Source organism: Heterodontus francisci, chromosome 24 (genome assembly GCF_036365525.1).
Source record: "Heterodontus francisci isolate sHetFra1 chromosome 24, sHetFra1.hap1, whole genome shotgun sequence".
Taxonomy (NCBI): Eukaryota; Metazoa; Chordata; class Chondrichthyes; order Heterodontiformes; family Heterodontidae; genus Heterodontus; species Heterodontus francisci.
In genome coordinates, this window is record NC_090394.1 from 28,330,419 (window position 1) to 28,346,309 (window position 15,891).

At 45.6% G+C, this 15,891-nt stretch overlaps 1 protein-coding gene across 1 annotated transcript in view; it reads left to right on the forward strand.

Moving 5' to 3' along the window:
- Nucleotides 1-2,226: 2,226 nt before the first annotated feature.
- LOC137383270 (cytochrome P450 3A21-like) overlaps nt 2,227-15,891 on the forward strand; it is a 59,862-nt gene continuing 46,197 nt past the window's right edge. Inside the window, exons 1-4 of the mRNA XM_068055812.1 lie at nt 2,227-2,246; nt 9,852-9,945; nt 14,776-14,828; nt 15,348-15,447. Of these exons, the coding sequence (XP_067911913.1) occupies nt 2,242-2,246; nt 9,852-9,945; nt 14,776-14,828; nt 15,348-15,447 (252 nt within the window). The 5' untranslated portion in view covers nt 2,227-2,241. The remainder of the gene's footprint in view (nt 2,247-9,851; nt 9,946-14,775; nt 14,829-15,347; nt 15,448-15,891) is intronic.

Here is a 15,891-nt window from a genome sequence, read left to right on the forward strand (position 1 = left end):
GTGAGACACAATCAGGGGACTCCTGTACTACCTGCCTGTTTCTTCATGGCTGCCTGGTGATCACCTGTTCCCTCTCTCCCTGCATACTTTTAAGCTCCAGGGTGAGGACATCTATACAAGTGCTATCCACAAAGCTCTCAACCTCATGGATGTGCCACAGTGCTACCAGCTGTTGCTGAAGTTCTAAAACCCGAAGCTCAAGCTGCTGCAATTGACGACACTTCCTGCACATATGATTATCCAGGACTCAGGAAGTGTCCTGGACTTCCCATATAGCGCAGGATGTGCACTCCAGAGGTCAAAGCAGCCCTGCCATTCACCTATCTATTAAATAATAAACTTTGCTATGACTAATAATCATTGCTACTACTTATAAACCTTGCTAATACCTGAGTTTCAGGACAGAAAAGAGAGAAAGAAAGATTAAAAGTAGAAAAAAAATCCTCATTCGCCAATCAATTACCTGCTTCCTAATAATGTCACACTTGATTATCTTTAGAATGCTGTCAGTCAGCTCTGAACCCACACACTATCCGTCACTCCAGTTCTGCTCGCTCACTGGCCTGTTCTTTTCTAATCCACCACTCTAGCTGTAAACTTAATGCAATACTTATACCAGTTAAACTACTGCCTCCATCTAGAAGAAAAAACAACTTAAAACTCACGAAGGACACACCTGCCTTCTCAGCTAGTTAATGCTTCCAGCCCCTGCTCTCTCGTCTTGCTGCTGGTCTCCGGCTCCCTTTCTCAGATCGCTCCTGTTTTTGTAGAAGATGACAGCAGCACCTCCTCCCTCACTGTACCGAATTTCCCACAATTACCAAATTCCCAGCTCACTCTCTATCTCGAGCTGCACTCCGTCACCAGCTTCTACCTTTGTGCCTGCTTGGTAAAGGAGTTGAAGCTTGCGATCGGAACGACTTCCCGGAGAATTGTCATTGGTCCAATTGCCACTTTAATTGCTCACTGGTGCTCATTAAGGTGGCTGAATGGAATTTTGGAGGATAGTGCCTGACCTAATGACCTCTCCTAACAGCGACCAGCTGAATGGGAATAAACAAATCATTGCAGTGGATTTAGAACGGTACCTAAAGGCTTTAATTACCTTTTACTGTTCACTCTCTGTTGGAGGATTGAAGAGAACTTTTGAAACACCGAGAAACTTTCTGTTTGTCAAGACTTTACCAACACTCTATCAACATTTATTCCAGAAATTCTCTGAGGCCTTCACCTCAAAGTAGAGTGAGTGCTGTGCTAGTCTACCTTATTGGGCACCTCATAGGAGTCACCAATAGAAATGTCATCAATATCTTGCTAGGGGTCCTCATTGATCTGCAGGATGAATGTGAGGAAGAGATGAGGCCAGGCAGAGCAGCATGAGCTGCTGCAGGGGAGAGGGACAGGAGAGTGAGGTGGGCTCCTCTCCCCACCCCCCACCTTAATGTCTTGTTGCTTCAAAGTGTGGCACAGACAAGGATTATGACTTATCCTTTCACATTTGCTTGATCTAAAGTAACTTCCTCTTCATAATAAGGCAGCAGATCACTGCTAACTGAATGATGTTGTTTGCCTCAAATATTACTGCATGCATAGAAAACTGACCAATGAAGAATCAGCAATCAATTACCAATATGCTCTACCTAGCAATACCTGATATGATTAGATTAGATTAGATATACAGCACTGAAACAGGCCCTTCGGCCCACCGAGTCTGTGCCGAACATCAACCACCCATTTATACTAATCCTACACTAATCCCATATTCCTACCAATCATCCCCACCTGTCCCTATATTTCCCTACCACCTACCTATACTAGTGACAATTTATATTGGCCAATTTACCTATTAACCTGCAAGTCTTTTGGCTTGTGGGAGGAAACCGGAGCACCCGGAGAAAACCCACGCAGACACAGGGAGAACTTGCAAACTCCACACAGGCAGTACCCGGAATCGAACCCGGGTCCCTAGAGCTGTGAGGCTGTGGTGCTAACCACTGCGCCACTATGCCGCCCATATTTTCTTGCATATTTGCAATTGCTGTTGTGCTTTGCCAATAAGCAGAGCAGGGTGCTGAAAATAAAGTTTCTAACATAACAAACACAAAAAAACCTTGAACACATACCCTTAAAATTCTGGAAACCACCCCAATAAATCTTGCCCCTCGTGCCTGGAGCTTCAGTGTTACAGAATTCCTATAGCTTACATTTTTGGACTTCGTGCATGCTGAGGCCCCAGGACACATGCTGTCAGACTGAGCATTATTCCTTTTTACGAGTGTGTCTCCTCCGTATTGTGGAGACTAAATGCCAATTGGATAATTTGCTTTGCCAAATCATTCCTTCTGCTAGTGTGATCTGAACCTCCCTTTTGCCTCATCACCTGAACCTCCCTTCTTTCCTCCCCACCCCCAGCCCCCATTCTATGGGATTTCTGCTTTTAGCCTTCTGTACCGTTCTAACCAGTCTCTATGCAATTCAGGAACAGTATCTCTTTTGGGCACTCTGCAGCCTTTCGTCTGAGCATTAAATCAGTTAGTACCAGGACTCTATTCCATATGATTATGATACTCGGTTCACTTTTGTTCATGTCATTGTACTTTGAGTTGCTGCCATCCAGTTTTATATCAGTCATGTACTGCTGGTAGTGATTTGTAGTTTGTTATCCATATTGCATAATCTTATGTTTGTATTGGCTCGGAATTTGCAACAACAGTGATATCGATTACGAATGCAGTAAGTTAGACTGTTGTGCTGCCCTATTCTCCAGTGGCAAATTTATGTCACAATTTTCTGGAGAGGTAATTAGAATATGCCGCAGAGAGTCCAAAGCAGAGCAGCCAGTGATGAATCGATAGGTCCAAGGTGCTGGGCTTTGAGTATATAAATAGTCATTTAGAGGAACTGATATTTGATAAGGAACTATACAAAAGGCTTGTTAGCAAAATGGAAGCTCATCAGATTAAAGGTACAGAAGCTGCATTGATATAAAATTGGCTGAGGGACAGAAAGCAGAGGGTAGTGGTGAACAGTTGTTTTGCAGACAAGAGGGAAGTATACAGCTGTTCCCCAGATGTCAATATTAGGCACGATGATATAGCTTTTTCATATAAGGACAATTTCATAGTTTCCAATGGAAACATGCCAACTCTCGCCAAGTGACTGTGAGAGTTGTGATTTCTGGTTAAAATATGCCTCTCTCGTGATCTTGTGGGAAGGCTCCAAAATGTTGGGATTTTGCTGTACATCATTGCTGAAAAATCAGGTGAGGCTGGCAGCAGAGATGGGAAGCTGATGCCAGCTGCGTACGAGAGGCTGCACCTGTGGGTAAGATGGAGGCTGAGGAAAGAGAGAGAGCGAGCACATGGACCGACAGCCACTGCCAGCGGTGTGAGAGACCTCAATGGTGGCAGAAGCTCTCTCAGTCAGTGGAGTAGTTGGTGCTCCAAGGCAATGCCATATCTCTCTTGATATTGTCTTCCCCCAGGTTTGCTCTCCTCCTCTTCTGCAGAGTGCCTCATTCTATGATGTGGTTAGATGATGGGTGCTGTCAGCTTTCTGTTAACTTGCCCAAGTGTCCATTCTTCATGTGTCTGCTACATATTGAGTGTGTCTGGTTACTTGGCATTGCAGTTTATCTATCTGAACGTGGACTTAATTATCAACCGATATATTCTCCGATTTCTGGAGGTGTTCGTGGATAGTAAGCAGGAATATCGGTTTTTTTTTGTCGGTCTCCCTATCCCAGGGATTCGGAGGCCAGTTTTAGTGTTCTTGCTGTTGCCTGACTAAGACGATGTATAGATCTGAGCTTGGGAATGTCTCAGCACTTCATCATGCAAGGCATTTACAACAATGACTATTCGAATTTATATGGGGCCTTTAATGTTAGGAAAAGGTAGAAGAAATGAAGAAGTAGATCATAAGCTATTGTATAGGTTAGGAGAGAGAGAGCCAAATGTTCAGTCGAAAAGATGAGTCAATACCAGGTTGTTAAGGTGAAGGAGTGAAAGGGTTTATGGAGAGAGCTCCAGAAAATAGAACATTCACATTATCAATGATTCATCCAGGTTGTCTGAATAAGTGTAGAGGCAATGATATATTGGCATCAGTGGTGGGGAGGTGGGCTGGTGGTGAGTGGTCCAGCGAGGTGGAGGGGAGGTCCAGGCTGTTGAAAAGGCTGGAGTGTTGTGACCAATTTGGGGCACACACTTTAGGAAGGATGTCAAGAGAGTGGAAAGGAGATTTACTAGAATGGTACCAGGAATGGAAGACTTCAGTTATGTGGAGACTTGAGAAGCTGGGTTTGTTCTCCGAGCAGAGAGGTTTAAGATGGGGATTTGATAGAGATTAAAAATCATGAAAGTTTTTGATAGAGAAAGTCAGGAGAAACTGTTTCCAGTGTCAGAAGGGTCGCTAACCAGAGGGCACAGATTTAAGGTGATTGGCAGAAGAACGGGAGGCAACATGAGGAAACTTTTTTTTTTACACAGCAGATCGTTATGATCTGGAATGCACTGTCTGAAAGGATGGTGGAAGCAGATTCAATAATAAGTTTTGAAAAGGAATGAGATAATAATTGAAAAAGTAAACTTTGTGAGGCAATGTGGAAAGAACACTGGAGTGGGACTAATTTTTCTTTAATTCATTCACGGGATGTGGGCGTCGCTGGCCAGGCGAGCATTTATTGCCCATCCCTAATTGCCCTTGAGAAGGTGGTGGTGAGCTGCCTTCTTGAACCGCTGCAGTCCATGTGGGGTAGGTACACCCACAGTGCTGTTAGGAAGGGAGTTCCAGGATTTTGACCCAGGGACAGTGAAGGAACGGCGATATAGTTCCAAGTCAGGGTGGTGTGTGACTTGGAGGGGAACTTGCAGGTGGTGGTGTTCCCATGTATTTGCTGCCCTTGTCCTTCTAGTTGGTAGAGGTCGCGGGTTTGGAAGGTGCTGTCGAAGGAGCCTTGGTGCATTGCTGCAGTGCATCTTGTAGATGGTACACACTGCTGCCACTGTGCGTCGGTGGTGGAGGGAGTGAATGTTTGTAGATGGGGTGTCAATCAAACAGGCCGCTTTGTCCTGGATGGTGTCGAGCTTCTTGAGTGTTGTTGGAGCTGCACCCATCCAGGCAAGAGAAGAGTATTCCATCACACTCCTGACTTGTGCCTTGTAGATTGTGGACAGGCTTTGGGGAGTCAGGAGGTGAGTTACTCGCCTCAGGATTCCCAGCCTCTGACCTGCTCTTGTAGCCATGGTATTTATGTGGCTACTCTAGTTCAGTTTCTGGTCAATGGTAGCCCCTCGGATGTTGATAGTGGGGGATTCAGCGATGGTAATGCCGTTGAAAGTCAAGGGGAGATAGTTAGATTCTCTTTTGTTGGAGATGGTCATTGCCTGGCACTTGTGTGGCGCAAATGTTACTTGCCACTTATCAGCCCAAGCCTGGATATTGTCCAGGTCTTGCTGCTTTTCTACACAGACTGCTTCAGTATCTGAGGAGTTGCGAACGGTGCTGAACATTGTGCAATCATCCGCGAACATCCCCACTTCTGACCTTATGATTGAAGGAAGGTCATCGATGAAGCAGCTGAAGATGGTTGGGCCTAGGACACTACCCTGAGGAACTCCTGCAGTGATGTCCTGGAGCTCATATGATTGACCTCCAACAACCACAACCATCTTCCTTTGCGCTAGGTATGACTCCAGCCAGCGGAGGGTTTTCCCCCTGATTCCCATTGATCTCAGTTTTGCTAGGGCTCCTTGATGCCATACTCGGTCAAATGCTGCCTTGATGTCAAGGGCAGTCACTCTCACGTCACCTCTTGAGCTCAGCTCTTTTGTCCATTTTTGAACCAAGGCTGTAATGAGGTCAGGAGCTGAGTGGCCCTGGCAGAACCCAAACTGAGCATCACTGAGCAGGTTGTTGCTCAGCAAGTGCTGCTTGATGGCACTGTTGATGACACCTTCCATCACTTTACTGATGATTGAGAGTAGGCTAATGGGGCGGTCGTTGGCCCGGTTGGATTTATCCTGCATTTTGTGTACAGGACATACCTGAGCAGTTTTCCACATTGCAGGGTAGATGCCAGTGTTGTAGCTGTACTGGAACAGCTTGGCTAGGGGCGCGGCAGGTTCTGGAGCACAGGTCTTCAGTACTATTGCCGGAATATTGTCAGGGCCCATAGCCTTTGCAGTATCCAGTGCCTTCAGTCGTTTCTTGATATCACGTGGAGTGAATCGAATTGGCTGAAGTTTGGCATCTGAGATGCCGGGGACTTCAGGAGGAGGCCAAGATGGATAGTCAACTCGGCACTTCTGGCTGAAGATTGTTGCAAATGCTTCAGCCTTATCTTTCGCAGTGATGTGCTGGGCTCCCCCATCATTGATGATGGGGATATATGTGGAGCCACCTCCTCCAGTTAGTTGTTTAATTGTACACCACCATTCATGACTGGATGTGGCAGGATTGCAGAGCTTAGATCTGATCTGTTGGTTATGGGATCGCTTAGCTCTGTCTATTGCATGCTGCTTACGCAGTTTGGCATGCAAGTAGTCCTGGGTTGTAGCTTCACCAGGTTGACACCTCATTTTGAGGTATGCCTGGTGCTGCTCCTGGCATGCCCTCCTGCACTCTTCATTGAACCAGGGTTGGTCTCCTGGCTTGATGGTAATGGTAGAGTGGGGGATATGCCGGGCCATGAGGTTACAGATTGTGGTTGAGTACAATTCTGCTGCTGCTGATGGCCCACAGCGCCTCATGGATGCCCAGTTTTGCATTGCTAGATCCGTTCGAAATCTATCCCATTCAGTACGGTGATAGTGCCACACAACATGATGGACGGTATCCTCAATGTGAAGGCGGGATTTCGTCTCCACAAGGACTGTGCAGTGGCCAGTCCTACCAATACTGTCATAGACAGATGCATCCGCGGCAGGCAGATTGGTGAGGACGAGGTCGAGTATGTTCTTCCCTCGTGTTGGTTCCCTCACCACCTGCCGCAGACCCAGTCTAGCAGCCATGTCCTTCAGGACTCGGCCAGTAGTGGTGCTACCGAGCCACTCATGGTGATGGACATTGAAGTCCCCCACCCAGAGTACATTTTGTGCCCTTGCCCTCAGTGCTTCCTCCAAGTGGTGTTCAACATGGAGGAGTACTGAGTCATCAGCTGAGGGAGGGCGGTAGGTGGTAATATTTAACCTGATGCCATGAGACTTCATGAGGTCCGCAGTCGATGTTGAGGACTCCCAGGGCAACTTCCTCCCTACTGTATACCACTGTGCCACCACCTCTGGTGGGTCTGTCTTGCCGGTGGGACAGGACATACCCGGGGATGGTGATGGCAGTGTCTGGGACATTGTCTGTTAGGTATGATTCCCTGAGTATGACTTTGTCAGGCTGTTGCTTGACTAGTCTGTGGGACAGCTCTCCCAACTTTGGCACAAGCCCCCAGATGTTAGTAAGGAGGACTTTGCAGGTCGACAAGTCTGGGTTTGCTGTTGTCATTTCCGGTGCCTAGGTCGATGCCGGGTGGTCCGTTCGGTATCATTCCTTTTTATAGACTTCGTAGCGGTTAGGTACAACTGAGTGGCTTGCTGGGTCATTTCAGAGGGCATGTAAGAGTTAACCACATTGCTGTGGGTCTGGAGTCACATGTAGGCCAGACCAGGTAAGGACAGCAGATTTCCTTCCCTTAAGGACAGTAGTGAACCAGATGGGTTTTTACAACAATCGACAATGGTTTCATGGCCATCATTAGACTAGTTTTTAATTCCAGATTTTTATCAAGTTCAAATTCCACCTTCTGCTGTGGTGGGATTCGAACCCATGTCCCCAGAGGAATACCCTGGGTCTCTGGGTTACTAGTCTAGTGATAATACCACTACGCCACCGCCTACCCTTGAGTAGCTCTTTCAAAAAGCACAATAAACCAAATGGCCTCCTGGTGTGCTGTATCATTCTATCATTCTATGTATTGTCTCTGGTGAAACGTGGCCAGTTGTTGTTGTTATTGACTTTGTTACTCGTATTAAAAGCTAATTTTCAATTCTCTGTATATTGTCAATGTTTAATTGCAATTCTAAAAAGTGCCAAAAACATTCCAAAAAGCGAATGCAGCTAACATCACTTCCTAATTGCATCTGATGTGTTTCCTTTATCTTCTCCACCTGTATAATTTAATTCTTGCTGACATTATTTAATATTTTTTATGTGGGATGATTAATTCTAAAATTTTATAGCAACAAACATAGACTTGTGTTTATTCAGCATCCTTATGGAGCCTCCCAGAAGCTGCTTGTAGCAATTTGCATTTGATGTGGAAAAAGTGTGTGAGATGATCTTCAGAGTGCCTTAGTGTGCGCTAAGTACAGATAATGATAAGAAACCATCTTAAACAAACACATAAATCACAGCTGCCAGCTGTCCAGGGTAGGTGAGGATTTGATAATTAGTTCTTCAAGTTTTATGACGAGGGTCCCTGGAGCATTGCAAAAAGTCCCAGCAAATTGTGACTTCGCGTAAATCACTCATATCACTGCCTGGAATTCCTTTGCCACAATAAAAGCCTGTACAGAAGGTCATTACCATGGGGAAAGTTTTTAGCAACTTCAGGTTTCATGTATAAACACACACCTGGGCTTTGCTGAGTGAATTCACTGAGCAAATCAGGGAGTTGCTGAGCCACACAGATGCTTGGTCTTTGCTGAGATACAGTTGAGATTGAAAGTGCTACAAATGAACTCAGAATCTGGGCAGGGTTCCTGTTCCTAATCTCTCCCTGGCAACCTTTGCTGTGGACAAGATCAGACTCACATCATGGGAGTGGCGGGGGGAGGCGGCCGGGGCGGGGGGGGGGGCTGGTGGTGGTGGGGGTGATGCCTGCCCGGAATGGAATAATCTGCCAACACTCACTGTCTAGGCCCACACACACAGGTCAGTGAATGACTTCATGGAGCTCAATCTCACTAAGTAGTCTATGGTTTCAAGGAGAGTGAGGTAAAACACTCACCCCTTGGAGAACTGGGAAGGTCAGTGAGTAAGTAACATGGTAGGAAGAGATGAAACACCGGGCACTTAGTTTTATGAACAACACAGAATATCCATGTGGATCTACAGCCTGATCATCTCTTTTAATGTAGAGGGGACTCTGTATCTGTCTATTTGGCTCGCACTTGTTCTCTTCATAAAAATTCCAGTAGATCAAAGGAGGTGTTAGCTCTACTGTACTTGGATCCTAATTAGTGTGCTGTCTAACCTCATATAATTCGCTAAAGAATCTAGCTTGTTATTGGTTGAATGGACAGTTTAACTGCCCTAGTTCAGATGGCCACAATTTGTATTGGATGATGGGGGAGGTGGGAGAGCGGGAAGCCAGTACCTGGATACACCTCCTATAGTTGGATTGGGTTTCAGACTGCCACAATATATTCTTGAAATTGCATTGTAATTAATGTTGCCCTTGGAGAGGCCAGCAACCATCAGCTTTAGTAATGTTCACTATCTAGTTCCACTGCACAAGGGTTTTGAGTTTAATGTCATGCTGCTGCCACCAAATTTACAATCTCCATGGGTTCCAATATGATTCTATAACAGACTTGAATGTTGCTGGGTTTCTGCTGAAGCAGTGAATAAAGCAATGCACAATCCTGTCCTGAAGTCTCGAAATGCTGAACCTGGTTTTAAGCTTTCAATATTCACATTTAAGTTCAGATATCTGTTAAACAAGAGATTAGTGTTTGAATGAGAGATTATATTGGTAGGGATTTGTGTCTAGGAGGGTATATTTGATGTGGCTCATACTAACCAATTTTAGGTTTTGTTGTTGATAAGGATTGTAATCAGTTCAATTCAATTTGCAGGTACAGTGTTTCACCATATGGGTTATTTAAACGGATTGGAGTTCCAGGGCCAAGGCCACTGCCATTCATTGGAACATTTCTACATTACAGAAAGGTATGTTTTATTTGCCTCTCTTGACCATGTTAATAACTCCAGTTAGAACGTGACCTGTTATGAAACTATTCTACCATAGTAGTGCTTCTTCCTTTAACTGAGAACTGAGAGAGACGTCTTCAAAGCTCCTGCTTATAGTTTTCTATGTTTGGGTGAGAGGAGACTCGGGACAGAGCAGGGATGGCGCTGACAAGCTGACTGGGCTGGATTTTATTTTAGTAGTGATGTTCCTGGCAATGGGCCGCAAGGCCCTTTATGGGCCCCCAGCTGAGTCGAACAACGGGCAGGGAATTAACTGCCCGCTGTTGGAGATGCCAACCCCTTTTTAAGGTACAAGATCCCGCCCAAGAGCTGCCCGCCAATCAGAGGGCTGGCAACTCTGCAGTGCCATTGGGAGCCGTGGCCACTTCTGGTTCTGCAGGAGGCCTGAAACAGACGTCCTGGAGGAGGTGCCAGAAGACAGGTGAGTAGGGTCCGGCTCGGCGGGGCCACTCAGGCAGGTCCCAGTAAGGTGGGTGGGTGGGAGTTCATTACAGAGGCTGGTATGGTGGGCTTTCGGCAGTGGAGGATGCCTGAACTCACTAGGAGGCTGCCAACTCTTACCTGGCAATGTCTGCACGCGGCGGTGGGCCCCTCCGACGTTGGCTAAATGCCAGTGGAGGCAGGAGACTGCTCTTAATTGGCCACTTGAGTGCCTAAAGTGGCCTCTCATTGAACGTCCCGCCGCCATGTGCCCGCCATGGACAAAATTGCATGGGGGCATGAGAACGTCAGACAGGCTGCCGGTGCCTCCCCAAACCATTTTATGTGCCCTTTACCTCTCAGCCCATCTCCAAAGGTCAGATAAGATCCAGCCCACTGTCCGTCTTCATGCTCCAGTTTACTGCTTCATTTAATGAACCAACTAAAATCTGGACATGCTCTGCTGAAGGAAAATCTCACTGAATGTCTGTCAAGTCTGATTTGAACTCATGCCCCTGTGATTGGCAATGCTAGTGTTTCCTCACTGGACTGACTGCAAGAGTACAAAAGAATTCATTTAGTGGCTTGGCTAATGAATACATCGATTTTACAAAAAAATCCCAGTTAATAAAGCAAATATATTCATTGCCATTAATTTGCGTATCAGATGGAAGAAAATGGGTGAGAAATTCATGTTCCCCATATTTTCGTCACAACTCATGACCTTGAGCTGAATGGGCACAGGCAGGTGGCCAATTTTGGTGCAGCAACCTCAGCATCATAATGGCACAGAAAGAGGCCCTTCAGACCATCGGGTCCATGCCAGCTCCCTCTACAGCAATCCAATCAGTCCCATTCCCTGACTCTATCCCCGTAGCCCTTTATTTCTCTCAAGTGTCCATCAAATTTCCTTTTGAAATCATTCATTGTCCCCACTTCCACCACCCTCGTAGGCAGCAAATTCCATGTACTTATCACTCACTGCAAGAAATGCTCTTCCTCACACTCCTCCTTCATTTCTTTCCCAAAATCTTAAATCTGTGCCCACTCATCCTTGGTCCTTGCACCATCAGCGAATGGGAACAGCTTTCTTTGTCTACCTATCCAAGCCTGCCATAATCTTGTACACCTCTATCAAATCTCCCCTCAATCTCCTTTGCTCCAAGGAGAACCATCCCAGCTTAGATTTAGATTTAGAGATACAGCACTGAAACAGGCCCTTCGGCCCACTGAGTCAGTGCCGACCATTAACCACCCATTTATACTAATCCTGCACTAATCCCATATTCCTACCACATCCACACCTGTCCCTATATTCCCCTACCACCTACCTATACTAGGGGCAATTTATAATGGCCAATTTACCTATCAACCTGCAAGTCCTTTGGCTGTGGGAGGAAACCGGAGCACCCGGAGCAAACTCACGCAGACACAGGGAGAACTTGCAAACTTCACACAGGCAGTACCCAGAATTGAACCCAGGTCGCTGGAGCTGTGAGGCTGCGGTGCTAACCACTGCGCCACTGTGCTGCTTCTCCAAACTAACCTTGTAACTAAAATCCACCATCTCTGAACCATTCTATTAAATCGCCTTTGCACTCTCTCAAGGGCCCTCACATCTTTGCTAAAGTGTGGTGACCAGAACCGGATGCAATACTCTAGTTGGGTCCTAACCAGAGTTTTATAAAGGTTCAGTCTAACCTCCCTGTTTTTGTACTCAGTATCTCTATTTCTGAAGCCCAAGTCCCATAGGCTTTGCTAACTACTCTCTCAATATGTATTGCCATCTTCAAAGGTCAATGCAGATGAACCCCCAGGTCATCTGTCCGTGTACAATCTTGAGAATTGTACCATTAAGTCAATATTGCCTCTCTCTATCCCTTCTGCCAAAATGAATCACCTTACATTTCTCTACATTAATTCCCATCTGCCACATGTCTGCCCATTCTGCTAGTTTATCTATGTCCTGTTTCAGTTAATTGGTGTCATCCTCACTGTTTGCCACACCTCCAAGTTTGGTAACAGCTGCAAATTTTGAAATTTTACTCTGTATTCCTTATTTAAGTCATTTATGTATATATATAAAAAAAACAGTGGTCCTAGCATTGAACCTTGGGGAACACCATCCTCCAGTGTGAAAAACAACGATTTACCATGACTCTGTTTTCTGTCCTTCAGCCAATTTCTTTTATCCAAGCTGACATTGACCCTCCTATTCCATGAGCCTAATTTTGTTAACCAGCCTTTTGTGTGGTTCTTTGTCAAAGGCATTCTTAAAATCCATATCGACAACATCTATTGCTTTCCCGTCATCAACCTTCTCTGTTACTTCATCAAAAGCAATTAGATTAGTCAAGCACGATCTGCCATTTATAATTCCATGCTGGTTATCCTGAATTCACTCAAAGCTCCCCAAGTGCCTGTTGATTTTTTTTGCCCTGATTATTGTTTCTAAAGCCTGACCCATCAGATGTTAAGCTGATCGGCCTGTAGTTACTCGGAATGTCCTTACACCCTTTCTTGAACAAGGGTGACACATTTGCCACCTTCCAATCCTCTGGCACCTCCCCCGTATCTAGGGAAGATTGGAAGATTATGGCAAGTCCTTCTGCTTTCTCCACTCCCACCTCCTTTAGCAACCTGGGGTGCAAACCACTGGACCAGGTAACTCTAAGCATAGTCAGCCTGTCCAGTATATCCGACCTATCAATTTTTATCTCATCCAATACCTCTACTATCTTTGCTTCTGCTAATGTTTTGTCAGCATCCTCTTCCTTTGTAAACATTGATCACCTGCATAATTGCAGTGTCTAACTAAGAAGATCCTATGCTGCTGTCATTTTAAGACTGCCAACAGCCTTTGCATCAGCAGGGGGCCAAGCAGTGTTGTTCAGAAAGCGCATGGTACAGTTAGCCTGCTCTTCTTAAAGGCGGGCTGTCCCTCTTAAAGAGCAACTATACTAAAGAATACTGCTGCAATTTAAATGATGGCAAATTGAACACCAGGGCAGAGAGAGGGTTCCAGGGTGGAAGATGTAGAGGTGGGCAGGAGGAGTGTCATCATGGTTCCATCGGGTGCCAGGAGGCCCTGCAGGACCACTGAGAAAGGAGTGGGAGCAAGTGGATAGGGAGGTCAATTGCCAGAGTCTGGACCCAAGGACCTGGCAGCAGCGCCACAAGAAGTCCAGTGACCTCAAGTGGGTGGTCATGGTCATTGAATGCGTCTTTACATGACATCACCTACCCACCACACCAACCTGTCACACTGCTCAATGCACCACACACCCATCACTCACCCAGCACCTGTGCCTGGCATTCAGGACACATACCTCACATCCAGATATTCCACCTTACCCTCACACTTAGCAATGCTGCCAGTGTCATACCCAACTCTTGCTGTCTCCACATACCTCCAGCTATTCAGCTGTGGCAGGAATATCACCCAAACACCATACAAAACAATCACTAATGTTCAGCCCTCTTCTTTCAGGACAAGGTGGCACACAATAGAAGGGATGGAGCAGAACCAATAGGTCAGAAGGCCTCCTGTATCTCCTGAAGCCTACAGAGGCGATGATTTTCTGTTTGCATCATGGGGCAGGCTGCAGCGGGGCCAATGGCATCTAGTGTCACTGAGACCTTTGAGGATGATAGTTTGTTCCTGCTTTATGCCCCTTCTTAATTCCCAGCACACTCTCATCCTGCTATCTGGCACGATGAGCATCCATGGACCATGTGTGACCATGGACCTCTTGCTTTCCACCCCACCCCCCTTCCCTCACCCCAACCATCATATGGGGTAGATGGGAGTGTGGAATTCGAGACACAAACAGATCAGTCATGATCTTATTGAATGGCGGAGCAGGCTAGAGGGGCCGAATGGCCTATTTCTGCTCCGAATTTGTATGTTTGTTTCCACTTCTGATTTCCTGCTTTCAGACCCTCAAGAATTGCCACTTGCCCAGCCCCAGCACACCCAGGAAAGTCCTGCTGATAGGATGGGAGGAGGCTCGTGCGGAGCATAAACACTGGCATTGACCAGTTGGCCCAAATGGCCTGTTTCCATCATTGAAAGTGTTTTCAAACTGTCTCCTGTGATTGGTTCTTTTGAGGTCACATGAATGTACACATGTAAGATATGGTTTATCTTGAAATATGATTGTTGGGGCAGGGGAAGGGAACCAAACTTCCTTTTTTAAAGCAGTAAAACAGGTTAAGTATTTAAGACCCTTGTTCCTTATTTTCACAACAATACAAGCTAATATCTTCTTCCCCCATCCACTCCCACACTCAGATTAAGTAATTATTGTTCCACTTTTTGTATTATGTGAACATCTTTGCTGATGATTTTGTTTCCTTCCTGGTCAGGGTATGTTTGGGTTTGATACAGAATGCTACAAGAAGTATGGAAAGATGTGGGGGTGAGTTCATTTCATCAGCCATAATGTATATGAAGATATGGACTTTTATCCTTTTCAAAAATGATTTTTACTCCAGTAATGTAAAATGTAGTCCAAGAAGTGCTGTACAGGTCATAAACATAGTCCAAAGGCACAGATCATTCCAAGTAGTCTTGGTACTGATGCATTCAATTCTAGCACTTCAAAGGATGTTGTATTTACATTGATGTACACTGTTGGCAGGAGTACCTTCACTTTTATCATTGCACTGAAGACTGCTTCCCATTGATCTGGTTGTGGTGTAACTGCAGCCTGGATTAAATACTGCAATTTGAGACATTGGCCGTTATTATAGTAAGGATATATCTACAAATGGTCATGTGATGTCATTATAGTGATGGAGACCTGGCTGTCAAGAGCTCCCAAAGTTGTTGCAGTAAGTCTGAATTAGTGGGGTTTGCCCAGGCCACTCCCCCAGTCAGACAATACACTTTTCCAATGCCCAGATTCACTTTGTCACACTTCTGCCTTTTCCTTTAGGATTTATGATGGGCGGCAGCCCGTTCTCCATATCATGGATACTGACCTGATTAAAACCATCTTCATAAAAGAGTTTTACACAGCTTTTACCAACAGACGGGTAAGTACTGGCCTGCACTGAGGGATATTTTCTCTTTATTGCTTTTTCTCACGACTACAATAAGCCCTTGTTTTATTTATCCATTTAGACTTAGTTTGGTGGTTCAGCTAGAATGTAACTTGGTTCCCATGTCTTCCCCATTGATGATCCGATCTCATGACATGCAGGGCAAAGGTTAAGCTTATCAAACAAAAAAACTGCATTCCTCCAACCTCAGTCATAACATGTAATTGTCTTGAATTCGGACATCATTTTCACACCCTGATTTGTGTTGTACAGGAGAGGGAGTTATTAACAATAAACAAAAAAAGGTACAATATCCTGCATGGTCTGTGAATAATCTTGATCACTGGTGTTTTTAGGGAGCCCTGGGGCTAGAGTTTCCTCTTTCAGGGAGGAAAACAGAGTAAAATGCCCATTCATAATTTACAACCCACTGGGTGT